This window comes from Tupaia chinensis, unplaced genomic scaffold (genome assembly GCF_000334495.1).
Source record: "Tupaia chinensis unplaced genomic scaffold, TupChi_1.0 Scaffold150192_1, whole genome shotgun sequence".
NCBI lineage: Eukaryota > Metazoa > Chordata > Mammalia > Scandentia > Tupaiidae > Tupaia > Tupaia belangeri.
In genome coordinates, this window is record NW_006210031.1 from 101,521 (window position 1) to 117,095 (window position 15,575).

General features: G+C 43.5%; 1 protein-coding gene and 1 long non-coding RNA gene across 2 annotated transcripts in view; one reads left to right on the forward strand and one right to left on the reverse strand.

The window, feature by feature from the left end:
- The window catches only part of LOC114006761 (uncharacterized), a 13,274-nt gene extending 862 nt beyond the window's left edge, over positions 1-12,412 (forward strand). Inside the window, exons 2-3 of the long non-coding RNA XR_003548439.1 lie at positions 179-272; positions 12,365-12,412. This is a non-coding gene — a long non-coding RNA (uncharacterized LOC114006761). The remainder of the gene's footprint in view (positions 1-178; positions 273-12,364) is intronic.
- TENM3 (teneurin transmembrane protein 3) overlaps positions 1-15,575 on the reverse strand; it is a 902,368-nt gene that overhangs the window by 48,229 nt on the left and 838,564 nt on the right. Inside the window, 3 exon segments of the mRNA XM_027769663.1 lie at positions 1,846-2,720; positions 3,507-3,661; positions 5,641-5,873. Coding sequence (XP_027625464.1) covers positions 1,846-2,720; positions 3,507-3,661; positions 5,641-5,873 — 1,263 coding nt within the window.

The following is a 15,575-nucleotide window of genomic DNA, read 5'->3' on the forward strand; positions in this document are numbered from 1 at the left end:
TTTTGACTAAGTCTGAAACTCTCAGAGGGTATTTACGCCTAGGGAACTATATCTTTTCTGCACTATGATTTAAAAAGGGGTAAAAGTACACATTTGTACATACTATCCCATGTCAGCTCTACCGATGAAGTATATCCCTTTCTCTAATTTTCCGAACTCGAATACAATTCATCTGCAGGTCAGAAGCAAACCATTGTGTCTATTCAAGAAGTTCATGTGTCAGCAAGAACTCACACGACGAACTTCTGTGCAGTGTCCATGCCCGGGAACAGGTAAGGCCATATTCAAAAATGGCCCACAGAGCAGGGCTTGAGCCCCAGACTGTACTAAAAACTTATTGCTCTATTTTTTCCCCCGCTTTCAACTAAACTGAAACCCTACCAACGCCACCATTTCCTGAAGATCTTATAATCAAGGCAGCTCTCCTGCCCAGACCCATCTGTCGGGCGCACGTTTCTGTGCTTTTTTGCCTCTTTTCGGCAATATAACCTGCTATCACTTTGAAAACGGTGCAAAGAAGTGCTTCCCATTAACTTCCAATTTATTCTTTTCCTATTGCGATCCTAAAACGAGCAAAAGGAATGTTAAGGACAGAATTTTAATGCAATTGAAAAGGTTTGTTCCTCTCACAAAGTCATGCTGCTGGGAAACATTCATTTTATTAAAAGGGAATCTGTTTTAAAAAAAAAAAAAAAGGCAATTCAAGCTACAGGAGTACTACGCTTTATCTCTAAGATCCAGTCCAGAAAAGTAGTACAGGAACTATTTGTATATTAGATCATTTTTTCCGCCTGACTTTTATCATCATTTTAGAGGGGTGCTCCTACAGAAAACACGTTAGCTTCACCAGGTCGTGGTAAGAATCACACTCGCAATATTCATTTCAAGGACTATTTTACATCTGTCAGCATGCCACCGCTGTGTGTCTACTTTCCCCTCATGGCTCGTGCAACATTAGTTGAGTGAACGAGCAATCGAAAATGATTTTAACATGCATTTGTTGCAAAGTACACACACCATAAAATATACAACAGCTCATTTTCATTCCCTTCTTACTGACCTCCTACAACGTGACTACTCAGACGGCACACTGCCTGGGCTGCTACTCCACACGTTTACGGGAAGGCTCTGGCGAAGGAGCCTCCATCTGTCCATGTGCTTTCAGATGACAACCAGCCGCTCCTGACTGGCATGAGTTTTAGATTCATTTGTAAGTACAGGTTAGCTTCTCCAATAACCAATTATAAAAACGAAGCCATTGTAAGTGATAAGAATAACATCTGGAGTGCTTATGACATCAACAGAGTTCACTATAAATATTTCTAGACTTTTTCTTCCACGAAATCTCCCAACACAGCTTTGTCACTAATACAGGGGCAAATCTAAACCCCAAGGGTTTCTATCTAATACCAAGGCTGTTGTATGTTTCTTGAAAGGTTTTCTGCTGGGGCCAGCAGGTGGCGTGGTGGCTGGGGCTCTGGACTCCCACATGGCCAACTGTGGTTCAAGCCCTGGCTCTGGCAGCTTATCTCACTTCTCCCCTCTCTCTCTTTCTGTTTCTCTCTGGTGTCTTACAGCAAATTAAATAATAATAATAATAAATAAATCTTGAAAACAATTAAAAAAATAGCAGTAGATTTGCCATGCAGCTGATTAAAATTGGACCTTCAGGACTTCTCACTCTGGCTGCACATCTAATTTTACACCTTATTCTGTCTTCTTTTTCAGATAGGCAGATCCAGAAATTATAGAGGTCCTCAAAGACATTATATTATTACTGTTATCATTGTTATTATTACTATATCACAGTATTCTATAATCAGAGTGGAATTTTCATGTACTTACTCAAAAAATGTTGTCCAGCCGGTTTCATCACTTTTGGTGGCTAAAAGGCCACTGTTGCCATGGTATGTAAACAAAACTAATTCTAGTCCTTGGGCAGTCATGCTTTTCAAACATCCGTTTGTTCCTATGGTCAGCCAGATCACTTGGTTATCTGGAGACACCACGCGCACAGGCATCCGATTTGGGTCCCGTCTAATCCTCAGGGTGTTGCCATTACTGTCTGTCACAGCGGTGATGTCATTATCATTGCTATAGCTAAAATTGTATAGGTAGTCACCAGTGACTAAGCTGACGGTATACTGGTGAGTACCATTGATGTCGAAGATGTAGAGTTCTTGATCAGTGGGAGAGGCGACTTCATAAAAGTTCATCGAGTTGAGTAAAGGCTTATTCTTGGATACGGCCCGGATCCGAATATTCCCTAGATCTGCAATGTAGAGCGTGCCGTCTGGAGAAGCAGCTAGGGATGATGGGGCATTGAGTTTGGCATCTTTGGCATAGCCGTCTCCACTCTGGTAACAGTCGCAGTTGGCATCATTCTTGCAGTCACATTCTGAAGGTATTCCGGCCACTAAGGAGATCTCCCCATCTGTTGTGACCTGCCTTATGCGGTTGATTTTCTTTTCGTCGGTCTCAGTGATGTACAGGACCCCACTGTAGGATACGGCGATGGCAGTGGCGGATTCCAGGGTGGTCTGAACGGCGTGCTTCCCCACGGGGTACTCCACTCCAGGAACCTGACAGTGCATGGGCCGTCCAGCAGCAATGCGAACTTGGCGATTTTCAGTGATCTGTAACACGACGTTATTATCCAGGACATAAATGGAGTTATCCATAGGGTTAATGGCTAGGTCAGTGGGCCATTCCAGACGCACCTTCATAAAAGACAAAATGGCCTGGTGAGTCAGTGACTGCACTGCAGTTAATTTGCTAGTGGTGAAAGTTAGACATTCAAGGAAATTAACCTTAATGTGACAAACTGTTTTAAAATTGTTCTTTTTTTTTTTTTTCTAATCTTCACTGTAAAAATAAACCTAGATGTTTTGAGTGCAGACAAATATAGGAAATAGCATTTGATTTAACAACGTTGCTCACTGAAAGATTTACAAGTCATAGCCAACTAGCAAGTGAAACTCCAAGCAGTGAGTCAATAGATACCAATGAGATATGAACACGTATGTAATACATGTATGGTAATAATCGCCATGCTCAGGGCTTTGCAGGTTATGAGGACATTACTGTTCGAGTGTGCGCTCGATCAAACCAACAGGAAGGTTCCTAATTCTAAATATAAGTCCCTTGGGACTAATCACAGTGGGTTCTCTCTACTACCTAAGGAGTGCATGCATTCGGAAGACCAGAGATTTAAACTGTTTTGTTCCCTGGGAACGTCTGCACACTGCTACTTTCCTGGTATTTCATTGCAAGCACTTAGCATTTCTTACTGATAATTGTTCTATATGTCATTGAATTCATCCAGTGCAGAATTAGAGAAGGAAATAACTGTTTCTTAGCTCCTGAGATAGGCTGAAGTGGAACAGCTGTATCATAACCACTGCCACGCGTGATATACGCAGTTTAATATGGTGCCACCCCAGCCTGCTGACACCGTAAATCAAGGCACTCAGAAGAAAAACAACTCAGCTTAATACGTTTATTACCTGGCTGATGTGCATGCTGGTGTCACAGGTCAAAGGCCGGGCTGAAGTCAGATCATTAGAGCCCAGGAGAGTTGATATAATTCCATTTTGATCAACTTTTCTAATCATGGTTCCATCAACAAAGTAGATTAATCCATTCTTATCAATCGCCATTCCTGTATCCAAGGGAAGTAGGTGTTACTCATTTTTCAGCAATTATTAATTCTGATGAAATGATTAGGCCCATCATTAAACTCAACACTGAAGGGACCAGCAGTTAGCGTAATGGCTATGTCGCTGGACTCTCACATAGTCGACCGCGGTTTGCGGTCGCGGACCGGGTGGCTTAAAACTCACGCCGGGCGCGTGTGCGTGCATGCCCAGGATTCCGAGAATGGAGGAGAAGGGATTGCAGCGTGGCCATCCCCCCTGGGGAGTGATTTCTCGCTTTCTGTCTCTCTGTCTCTCTCTGGCGAGCACACGCGCTCTATAGCAAAAAAAAAAAAAGTCTCTTAAAAAAAAAACCCTCAACACTGAACCACAGTGATAAGGTTTAGACCTTCTCTATGTGAACATGTGGATTCTAATAGTGCTTGAGTCGTCTCCCCATTGCTGATGCAATTAGGTTCTGATGAAACAATTCTCACTACCTTAATGCGCTTCCTTTTCAGTGCTGAATAATATATGTACCACCGTCCTCCTGCAGGAGAATCTGTCCTTAAAGTAAGAGGTGACAGGTTCCGCCGGTGTTTCTTGCATTGGTAGAGGGGAGTCAGGGATCACACACGGAGTCTGATACGTCACAGAGCTCTAGAGAGATCTATAGCCGTGACTCTGGTCTCCAGAGAAATTCTGAGATGAAGCCTGAACGCCAGTTTGGAGTCTCCTTTCCAGCGTTTAACTTTTTTTTTTTTTTTGAGAGGTTTTTGCTATAGGGCGCATGTACTCGCCAGAAAGACAGAGAGACAGAGACAGAAAGTGAGAAATCACCCCCCAGGGGGGATGGCCATGCTGCAATCCCTTCTCCTCCATCCTCCTCTTGGGATCTTGGGCACGCACGCACACGTGCCCGGCATGAGTTTAAGCCACCGGGTCTGGGACTCAAACCCCAGTCGACTACATAAGAGTCCAGTGACATAGCCATTACACCAACTGCTGGTCCCATCCAGCCTTTAATATTTCAGTGACAAGAGAGATTGTTAAGTATATTAGGAAAAGAAACAACACGGGCATTTACAACCACATGAATGAACTTAAAAAGCGGAATAAAAAAAAAAAAATCTCTCTGACTTGTAAGAATCCCCAATGAGGATATGAACCACATAGGTAGTTCCTGTATGTTGCAAATACAAAATTATAAAGTGTCTATAATGTTGTGGCCTATAAATTATAGACACAAGTTCAAATTCGGTTACGCTGGATTTATAGTAATGACAGTTTCTAACAAAACCAGATCTAAGCGAAGGCTAGTGTTCTGTTGACCTTGTTACAATGAAATTTGCTAGTATGAATAATTCAGCCCAACAAACACTTTCCTCCAGTCCGTGTTCACATAATAGTCACTAGCTATAATGAAAACAACAAAGCCCCCACACCAAAACACATGGTAATGAGTGCTATAATACACGAGCAGGAGTCAGTCCTGGCTGGCTTAAAAGCCTTTATCACGTACCATTCTAGCCCTTGTTACCTCCAAAAATTCCTCACAGCAAGCATTTTTCCCATGGCATAGAAACAAAAGTTTAACACTCCGAAGTGGGTGAGGGTGAATAGGGTTGCTTGGTGATGGTTTTTAAAGAGGCCTGGGTGTCATTCGTGACAAAGAAATTTCCAGGACAATGAAAGAATCTGGATAGTTCCTTGAAGTTTAACAGGATGTGACCTGAATAATACAGAGGAGTTGCTTCGTTCCTTGACAAGCTGGAACAAGGGGATGATTAAAAATGCCCAGAAACTAATATTGACCATAAAATCAACTTAGATTTCTAGCAGTTTTATGGCTTTTAAAAAACAGTAGATGGGAGGCAGCTTTCCAGAAAAGAGTTGAAGGTAAAATGTTAGACTCCACATTAAGCACAATCAGTCACTGACCAGCCTTTTAGGTATTTATTCATTTTAAATAAAAAGACATCCTCAAATTGCTAATTGCCAGTACCTTTGGGACTCATGAGTGTCGCTTCCACAGCCTTCCCTCCGTCCCCACATCTGGCTTCATCGAACGGAAGGCACTGCTCCCCTGTCCCTGCGACCACCTCAGCATTTTTTGTCAAGTCTTTCGCACCCGTAAGTGACTTTGGGCGGTAGATTCGGCGGGTGTTGGTGTCGGAAACGTACAAATCTCCGGTGACCGGATCAGTGGCCAGGTAGTACCTATGCGCTGGGTTGCTGCTGTGAAGAGGACCAGACGTGAACATTACCAGAGAGGAACCCCTAGCATACAGTGGGAAACCGAAAGCAAAGCGAGACAGAGGAGAAACGGATTGTGCAGTGAATCCGTTATCAATGACCAGAAAATTAACACAACATTTAGAACGACTTCAAAGAATGTGATTACAGGGACCAATTCTCTGATACGACTGTTTCCCTTTATTGCCTGATGCGGAGGATGCAATAATTTACTCACAGCCATCTTAAAGATGATTTCCTTAGCAAGACAATATCCTACGCTAGAGCAAAGAAGCAAGTTCTTTAAATCTTTCTGAATCCTTGCAAAGTCAATAAATTGCCGTTGAGTGGTAGTCTAAGTGTATTATTTATTTATTTATTGTTATTATTATTATTATTTGGAGAGGTTTTTGCTATAGGGCATGTGCACTTGCCAGAAAGACAGAGACAGAGAGACAGAAAGTGAGAAATCACCCCCCCAGGGGGTATGGCCACGCTGCAATCCCTTTTCCTCCATTCTCCTCTCAGGATCTTGGGCACGCATGCACACACTCCCGGCATGAGTTTAAGCCACCGGGTCAGGGACTCGAACCACGGTCAACTACATGTGAGTCCAACAACATAGCCATTATGCTAATTGCTGGCCCCAGTGTTTTAGTTTTATTTTTTATAGAGCTTTTTGCCTTAAGGCACATGTGCTTGCCAGAGAGAGACAGAGGGAAAGTGAGAAATCACCCCCCAGAAGGGATGGCCAAACTTCATTCTCTTCTGGCCACACTTCGATCTCTATTCCTCCACTGTCTTTGTGGGATCTCGGGCATGCATGCACACGTGCCCTGTGTGAGTTTCAAGCCACCAGGTCTGGGACTCGAACCAGGGTCAGTCATGAGGGAGTCCAGTGTCATAACTGCGATGCCATCGGCTGGCCTCCTCCTAAGTGTATTATTGGGAAATGGAGTCTCTATCAAATTCCTTGCTGAAGTGTGATTTTCACCCTTCAGCACAGGGAACTGTCCTTTCAGAGTTGGTACCTCCCCCTGAAAGATATGCAGCATTGTGTCCCTCCTGGCTGCTCTACCACCATCCAGAAAAGCTGCAACGTCTGTCCTGAGCGTGGAGCTCAATGCTAAAACGAGGTCACTCAACGGGTGGAAGCAGTCTTGGTTGGTGACCTACTGCCGTGAGTCAGAATGTGAGAGTCCTCATTTTTACATTTATAGTCTGTACACTGAGCTTCTCTGAAACCTGTCTGTGAATGCGGCGAGATACCAGACACTTGTTCAGGAAACGTAGTGCAATTTTATACATATAGAGCTATGCAAATGTGGAACATTTTATGTCCCCTTACCTGTAAAAAATTGAGACTAACCTTATCGAAGAATGAATAAATTATGACACACAGTTGGACTTTAAAATGTTAATCTTGGGATCAGTAGGTGGCATGGTAGTTAAGATGCTGGACTCCCACATGGTTGACCGTGTTTCGAATCCCAGACCTGGTGGCTTGCTTTCTCACTGCCCTACCCCCACGATCTCTCTCTGGTGAGCACATGTGCCCTAAAGTAAATTTAAAAAATAATAATAATTAAGTAATTATAAAAAGAATTAATAGAATTTTGTACTATGTGCACATACCAATTTTTTTAAAGAAATCTAAAAATTGTGTAAATTATTTTGTTCTCCAACAAAGATGTCAAATGATAGGAATCCACCATTCTGTGTATCTTTTAATGACAGACTTGGTTTTACAAATTCATTTCCATCCTCTATTTTTCTCTTTGTCCCTCTTTCTTCCCTTTCCCCTTCACACTCAAACATACACAAAATTATATACTTGTTTCCATTTATTTTCCATTTATGTGAACATTTAAACTATATACTTTAAACCTTACTCTGTGAACTTTTTATTATTATTTTTTAATGTTTTTGCCATAGTGTGTGTGCACTAGCTGGAGAGAGATAGAGAACAGAGAGGGAAGGTGAGAAATCCTCCTCGTGCGGGGGGTATGGCCACACTGCAATCTTGAAAACTCCATTCTCCTCTCAGGATTTTGGGCATAGACACAAACATGCTGGTGTGATTTTCAGGGTTCGAACCATCGTCAGCCACGTGAGAGTCCAGTGCCTTAACCATTACCCCACCTGCTGGCCCCATCTGTAAATTTTTTTTTCCCCTAATAGTGGTTTAGTAGTGTTCTCATTACAAATGAAGTTAGGGTCTAATGAAATAATTGCCGCTATTTACTGCCCTTCCTTTTAAATGCTGAGTATATGTGCCTCACTCCTGCTGTAAGAGACTCTGTGCTAGAATAGGTTAGAGTTTCCACCCACGTTTCTTGCCCTGCTGAGCGGGCTGGGAGGTCACACACAGGCTGTGTGTGAGGTATCTGTGAGGTAACTCAGAGCTCTGAGGCTGGTCTACAGAGGAGAAGAGACAGTAAGGCCGAACGCCATCAATGCTGAGGCCTCCTTTTTAGCCCTCAATACCTTTAAGTGACAAGAGATAGATTAGAGCAAGAGGTCTGCATGTTCGCATTTGTGTGAAAGGGGGGAAGGGTAAAAAGTCATAAGGAGAACTCATAAAGAGATGCAAGTCATTGTAGAACAAACACATTTCCGAACTGCTGGGTTATACCAAATGATCAACTTGCCATGCTAAGTGTTATGGTATCATTTTCCTAAGTCGATGCTTGAAGTTTTCAATGCAGGAAGACATATTGTGTTCCTTAATGCGATAGATTTACTCACAGCCATCTTAAAGATGATTTCCTTAGCAAGACAATATCCTACGCTAGAGCAAAGAAGCAAGTTCTTTAAATCTTTCTGAATCCTTGCAAAGTCAATAAATTGCCGTTGAGTGGTAGTCTAAGTGTATTATTTATTTATTTATTGTTATTATTATTATTATTTGGAGAGGTTTTTGCTATAGGGCATGTGCACTTGCCAGAAAGACAGAGACAGAGAGACAGAAAGTGAGAAATCACCCCCCCAGGGGGTATGGCCACGCTGCAATCCCTTTTCCTCCATTCTCCTCTCAGGATCTTGGGCACGCATGCACACACTCCCGGCATGAGTTTAAGCCACCGGGTCAGGGACTCGAACCACGGTCAACTACATGTGAGTCCAACAACATAGCCATTATGCTAATTGCTGGCCCCAGTGTTTTAGTTTTATTTTTTATAGAGCTTTTTGCCTTAAGGCACATGTGCTTGCCAGAGAGAGACAGAGGGAAAGTGAGAAATCACCCCCCAGAAGGGATGGCCAAACTTCATTCTCTTCTGGCCACACTTCGATCTCTATTCCTCCACTGTCTTTGTGGGATCTCGGGCATGCATGCACACGTGCCCTGTGTGAGTTTCAAGCCACCAGGTCTGGGACTCGAACCAGGGTCAGTCATGAGGGAGTCCAGTGTCATAACTGCGATGCCATCGGCTGGCCTCCTCCTAAGTGTATTATTGGGAAATGGAGTCTCTATCAAATTCCTTGCTGAAGTGTGATTTTCACCCTTCAGCACAGGGAACTGTCCTTTCAGAGTTGGTACCTCCCCCTGAAAGATATGCAGCATTGTGTCCCTCCTGGCTGCTCTACCACCATCCAGAAAAGCTGCAACGTCTGTCCTGAGCGTGGAGCTCAATGCTAAAACGAGGTCACTCAACGGGTGGAAGCAGTCTTGGTTGGTGACCTACTGCCGTGAGTCAGAATGTGAGAGTCCTCATTTTTACATTTATAGTCTGTACACTGAGCTTCTCTGAAACCTGTCTGTGAATGCGGCGAGATACCAGACACTTGTTCAGGAAACGTAGTGCAATTTTATACATATAGAGCTATGCAAATGTGGAACATTTTATGTCCCCTTACCTGTAAAAAATTGAGACTAACCTTATCGAAGAATGAATAAATTATGACACACAGTTGGACTTTAAAATGTTAATCTTGGGATCAGTAGGTGGCATGGTAGTTAAGATGCTGGACTCCCACATGGTTGACCGTGTTTCGAATCCCAGACCTGGTGGCTTGCTTTCTCACTGCCCTACCCCCACGATCTCTCTCTGGTGAGCACATGTGCCCTAAAGTAAATTTAAAAAATAATAATAATTAAGTAATTATAAAAAAGAATTAATAGAATTTTGTACTATGTGCACATACCAATTTTTTTAAAGAAATCTAAAAATTGTGTAAATTATTTTGTTCTCCAACAAAGATGTCAAATGATAGGAATCCACCATTCTGTGTATCTTTTAATGACAGACTTGGTTTTACAAATTCATTTCCATCCTCTATTTTTCTCTTTGTCCCTCTTTCTTCCCTTTCCCCTTCACACTCAAACATACACAAAATTATATACTTGTTTCCATTTATTTTCCATTTATGTGAACATTTAAACTATATACTTTAAACCTTACTCTGTGAACTTTTTATTATTATTTTTTAATGTTTTTGCCATAGTGTGTGTGCACTAGCTGGAGAGAGATAGAGAACAGAGAGGGAAGGTGAGAAATCCTCCTCGTGCGGGGGGTATGGCCACACTGCAATCTTGAAAACTCCATTCTCCTCTCAGGATTTTGGGCATAGACACAAACATGCTGGTGTGATTTTCAGGGTTCGAACCATCGTCAGCCACGTGAGAGTCCAGTGCCTTAACCATTACCCCACCTGCTGGCCCCATCTGTAAATTTTTTTTTCCCCTAATAGTGGTTTAGTAGTGTTCTCATTACAAATGAAGTTAGGGTCTAATGAAATAATTGCCGCTATTTACTGCCCTTCCTTTTAAATGCTGAGTATATGTGCCTCACTCCTGCTGTAAGAGACTCTGTGCTAGAATAGGTTAGAGTTTCCACCCACGTTTCTTGCCCTGCTGAGCGGGCTGGGAGGTCACACACAGGCTGTGTGTGAGGTATCTGTGAGGTAACTCAGAGCTCTGAGGCTGGTCTACAGAGGAGAAGAGACAGTAAGGCCGAACGCCATCAATGCTGAGGCCTCCTTTTTAGCCCTCAATACCTTTAAGTGACAAGAGATAGATTAGAGCAAGAGGTCTGCATGTTCGCATTTGTGTGAAAGGGGGGAAGGGTAAAAAGTCATAAGGAGAACTCATAAAGAGATGCAAGTCATTGTAGAACAAACACATTTCCGAACTGCTGGGTTATACCAAATGATCAACTTGCCATGCTAAGTGTTATGGTATCATTTTCCTAAGTCGATGCTTGAAGTTTTCAATGCAGGAAGACATATTGTGTTCCTTAATGCGATAGTTTATTACTCTGTTATGAAGTGAAGACTTAATGTCAGTCTATCATTCAGAGCAGTTTTACAGAGGGTTTTCCCCGTAACAGTCTGTTACTGACAGCGCTGATCCTTGAGGTACGCAGATTGGTGACTGAGTTGCAGTTCACTGAGGCTGGGTCTGCTTGGAAAGACGTGGCACCAGAGGGCCTTCTCTAGTCTTTCCAGTCTCTCCTGACTACTATGATCAGGTGTGTAAATGGTCATGAGTGTGTACACACATACATCCCCCCCCTCAGTTTTTTATCTATGAAAATGAGCTCCAGATCAGATCCCTTAGCTTTGAATCCTAGCTTCATTGCTTACTAAAGATGTGGTCTTGGGCAAGTTATCTGTCCCTTATATTCCTTGCTTATAAAGATGGTGATAATTTCTATTTCATGAGATGCTAAGAGGAGTACATGAACTAACATGATGGGGTATTCAAAAAGTTCATGGGGGGACCAGCGGGTGGTGTGGTGGTTAAGGCGCTGGATGCTCCCACATGGCTGACCACAGTTCAAATCCTGGGCCTGGTGGCTTGCTTTCTCACCTTCTCTGTCTGTCTGTCTGTCTGTCTGTTTGTGTCTCTCTGGTCAAATTAAAAATGAATGAATGAATAAATAAAGTTAAATAAATAATTTTTTAAAAGTTCATGGGAAATGTTATCATGAGATAACTATACATGGATCTCAAAATTGTTTTGTACCAAACCAGACTTGTACCAACTTGTTATAATATGTCTGAACAGGATCTAGTTTGAGGCACTAAGAATAGGATGCTAGTTTGAAAAGACCCTGCATCAGAGCCACATATATGCTGTTCAAATTGAAGCAAGAACAAACATAAAATTAAGAGTGAAGCTTGTGTGGAAGAATGGCAAAAATCAATGATGCTTTACAATAAGTTTATAGGACAGTGCCCCAAAGAAATTATGAGTTTACAAATGGATTACTCATTTTAAGAGGAGATGGGAGAGGCCGGTAGGTGGTGTGGTGGTTAAGGGAACTAGACTCCCATATGGCCAACTATAGTTTGAGTCCCAGACCCAGGTGGCTTGCTTTTTCACTCTCCCTCTCTCTCTCACTCTCTCTGTCCTTCTCTGATCAAATTAAAATAAATAAATAAGATTAAATAAAATAATTCTTTTAAAAAAGGAGGGGTGGGAATATGAGGCCCATGGCGGCAGACCACCTACATCAGTTTGTCAGAGAAAATTTTGTTTGTGTCCTTAGATGAAAAGGATTGACGATCAGCAGCAGAAATAGGAGCCAACATCAAAGACATCTCAATTGTTTCAGTTTGCACAATTCTGACTAAGAAAATAAAATGTGCAAACTGTTTGCCCAGTGGGTACAAGAATTGTGTCCAAATCAGCTGCAGAAAACAGACCTTTCAGTGAACATTTTAAACAAGTGGGATCAAGATCTTGAGGCATTTCTCCTGAGAACCTCGACAGGACTTGACAAACCGGTCATGTCGATCAGGACGATCCTGAAGACTAGGCACAGTCAAAGCAATGGCTGCCATCAAGTGGAAGTGGTCCAGTCACAGCAAAAGCAGACCCACCCAGAGCAAAGGTCGGGGCCAGCAGCTGGTGCGGCGGTTAAGATACTGGAATCCCCCACGGCTGACCATGGTTCCAGTCCCAGACCTGGCAGCTTGGAAATCACGCCAGGTACATAAGCATGCATGCCTGAAATCCCAGGAGGAGAATGAGGATAAAGGGCTGGGGTGGGGCCATTTCCCCTGGGTAGGATTCTCACTTCCTCTCTCCCTTGCTGTCTCTCTCCGATGAGCACACACACTCTGTAACAAAAACCTTTGGTTTTTGGACACCCAAGGCATTTTGCTTGAGTTTCTGGAGGGCCAAAGAATGGGAACATCGGTTTATTATAAGTGTGTTTGAAAAGCTGGTTGAAGCTTTAGCAGATAAACCACCAGAACGGCTCACCAGAGTCCTTCTCCACCGCCGCCGTACGGTCTGCTCATTCCTCATCAGACAAGGGCAGCCGTGTGAGTTCTGATGGGCAAGTACGAGGTTTCCTCCTTCCAGCCCTGACCTGGCTCCTTCTGACCTTTCGCTTCCTAACCCTATAAAACCTTGAAGGGCACCTATTTTTCTTCAGTTAACAATGTAAAAAAGACGGTACCTATATGGCAAAATTCCTAGGAGCCTCAGTTCTTTACACATGGGCAAGATGCTGGTATCACAGCTTATAAAATGTGCCTTGAACTTGATGGAGCTTGAGGTGAGAAACAATTTACATATTGTATTTTTTTAAGAGGTTTTTGCTATAGGGCATGTGCGCTTGCTGGAGAGACAGAGAGAAAGAAAGCGAGAAATCATCCTCTGAGGAGGATGGTCACGTCGCAATTCTTCTCTCTTCACCTCCCGAGCTTTTGGGCATGTGCACGTGCCTGGAGTGAGTCTGAAGCCGCTGAGTCCAGGACTCAAACCGCGGTGGACCATGTGGGAGTCCAGCGTCTTTAACCGTTATGCCACCTGCTGGCCCTATTTTATGTTTTAATTCCATTCTTCTACAAACTTTCTGAAGTCCTCTCCTACATGCATAATCCTCAGAACAGAGGCCAGACGGTGGCACAGAGGTAAAGCACAATGCTGTGTGAGACTGGCCACATGGGAAGATGCCTGGTTCGGGTCTGGGACCTCCCCGAGTATGGTGTTCACATATTTGCCCACGGCCTGGGGCTGGTTGTGGGCTGGAGGTGAACTGCCGCATGAAGACCATGTTACAGAGGAGGGCTGTCTCTCTCATGGAAGAAAGAAATACACGAGCTTAAAAAAAGGGGGGGGGTTTAAAATATCCTTAGAATAGAGCTGAGACATAATCCATGTTCAGTAAGAATTAGTTATCTTTAATAGTTGCTTCTGTCCTGTCCTCTCTACACTGCAATGTGTCTTTTGCCTTTTAAGTTTATAAAGTATACACAAAATGCAGTAATTCCTATTAAAGTGTGACTTGGTTTCTACAGTTCAGAGAGGAAACAAAAAGATCTAAACTTAAGTTTGAGTTCAAATTTATTTCCTTTTTTAAAATTTTATTTTGCCGGGACCAGCAGTTAGCATAATGGCTATGTCACTGGACTCCCATGTAGTCAACCACAGTTTGAGTCCTGGACCCGGTGGTTTAAAACTCATGCCAGGCATGTGTGCATGCATGCCCAAGATTCTGAGAGGAGGATGGAGAAGAAGGGATTGCAGCATGGCCATGTCCCCTGGGGGGGGTGATTTCTCCCTTTCTCTCTCTCTCTGTCTGGCGAGTGCATGTGCCCTATAGCAAAAACCTCTCAAAAAAACTTATTTTGCCAAAGGGCTCACAGACTCACTAGAGAGAGAACCTCCCTTCCCCCGTGAGGAGCAGTCACGCTGCAGTCCCTTCTCCATTTCTCCCCACTTTTGGTATTCTAGGCATGCACACACGTGCACGTGGTCTGGTGTGCTGTTTTAGCCGCTGGGTCTGGGATCTAAACCATATACTCAGCCACGTGGGATCTAGTTGTCCTACATGCCACACCAATGCCACGCCACGCCACTCCACGCCACGGGCTGGCCTTCATTTCCTCATTTCCACTGCTATAACAACAATTTCTCATGTTTTAAGCTATTAAACTAATGCAGATCCATCTGAAAACATCTGTTTTAAACTGTTTAGTGAGTACTGATAATAAAATTAGGTATGCTTCTTCATGTTGTTCCTCATTTTGAAAAACAGTTTTCTGAGATGGCTGTGAGCGGTGAGGACACACTCTCTGCCACGGGACAGGAGTGTCTTGGTGCCAAAGGAACACTCACGTGGTAAGCTCTGCCTTAACTGGCAGTAAGTGTCGGCCTAGCAGGGCTGTCAAAAAGCAATGTCCAAAGTGGTGGTTATGTTTATTTCCTATTTTAAAGCATCTCCCTCCTTGAAGGCACAGATATTTCTACAATAAGCAATATATGTCAATGGCTTTTAAAATGTTCACCAAATGGGGACCAGCAGATGGCGTCATGGTTACGTCGCTGGACTCCCATGTCATCGAGTGTGGTTCGAGTCCCAGACGTGGCAACTCAAAATTCACCCCAGATACACATATGCACAAAATTCCAAGAGGAGATTGGAGAAGGGATTGCCATGTGGCCATCCTTCCGGGGGGTGGGGCGCGTGATTCTCACTTTCTATCTCTCTGTCTCTGTCTCAGGTGAGCGCACATACCCTATAGCAAAAATCTCTCCAAAAAAAACCGCCTACCAAATGAAAACGCTGCTTTGGTATATAACTGTATTGTCCCAAAGAACAAATGTAGAGGTGTGTGTGGCTCTAGAGAAGAGCATTCTCCTCTGGACACATTCCCCACAGAGCAGGAGAAAACAAGACCTGGATGAGGTCCCTGCACTGCAGCCTAGTGTGGCCAATAAGAGCTGGCTCCTAGGTCCTGGCCTGT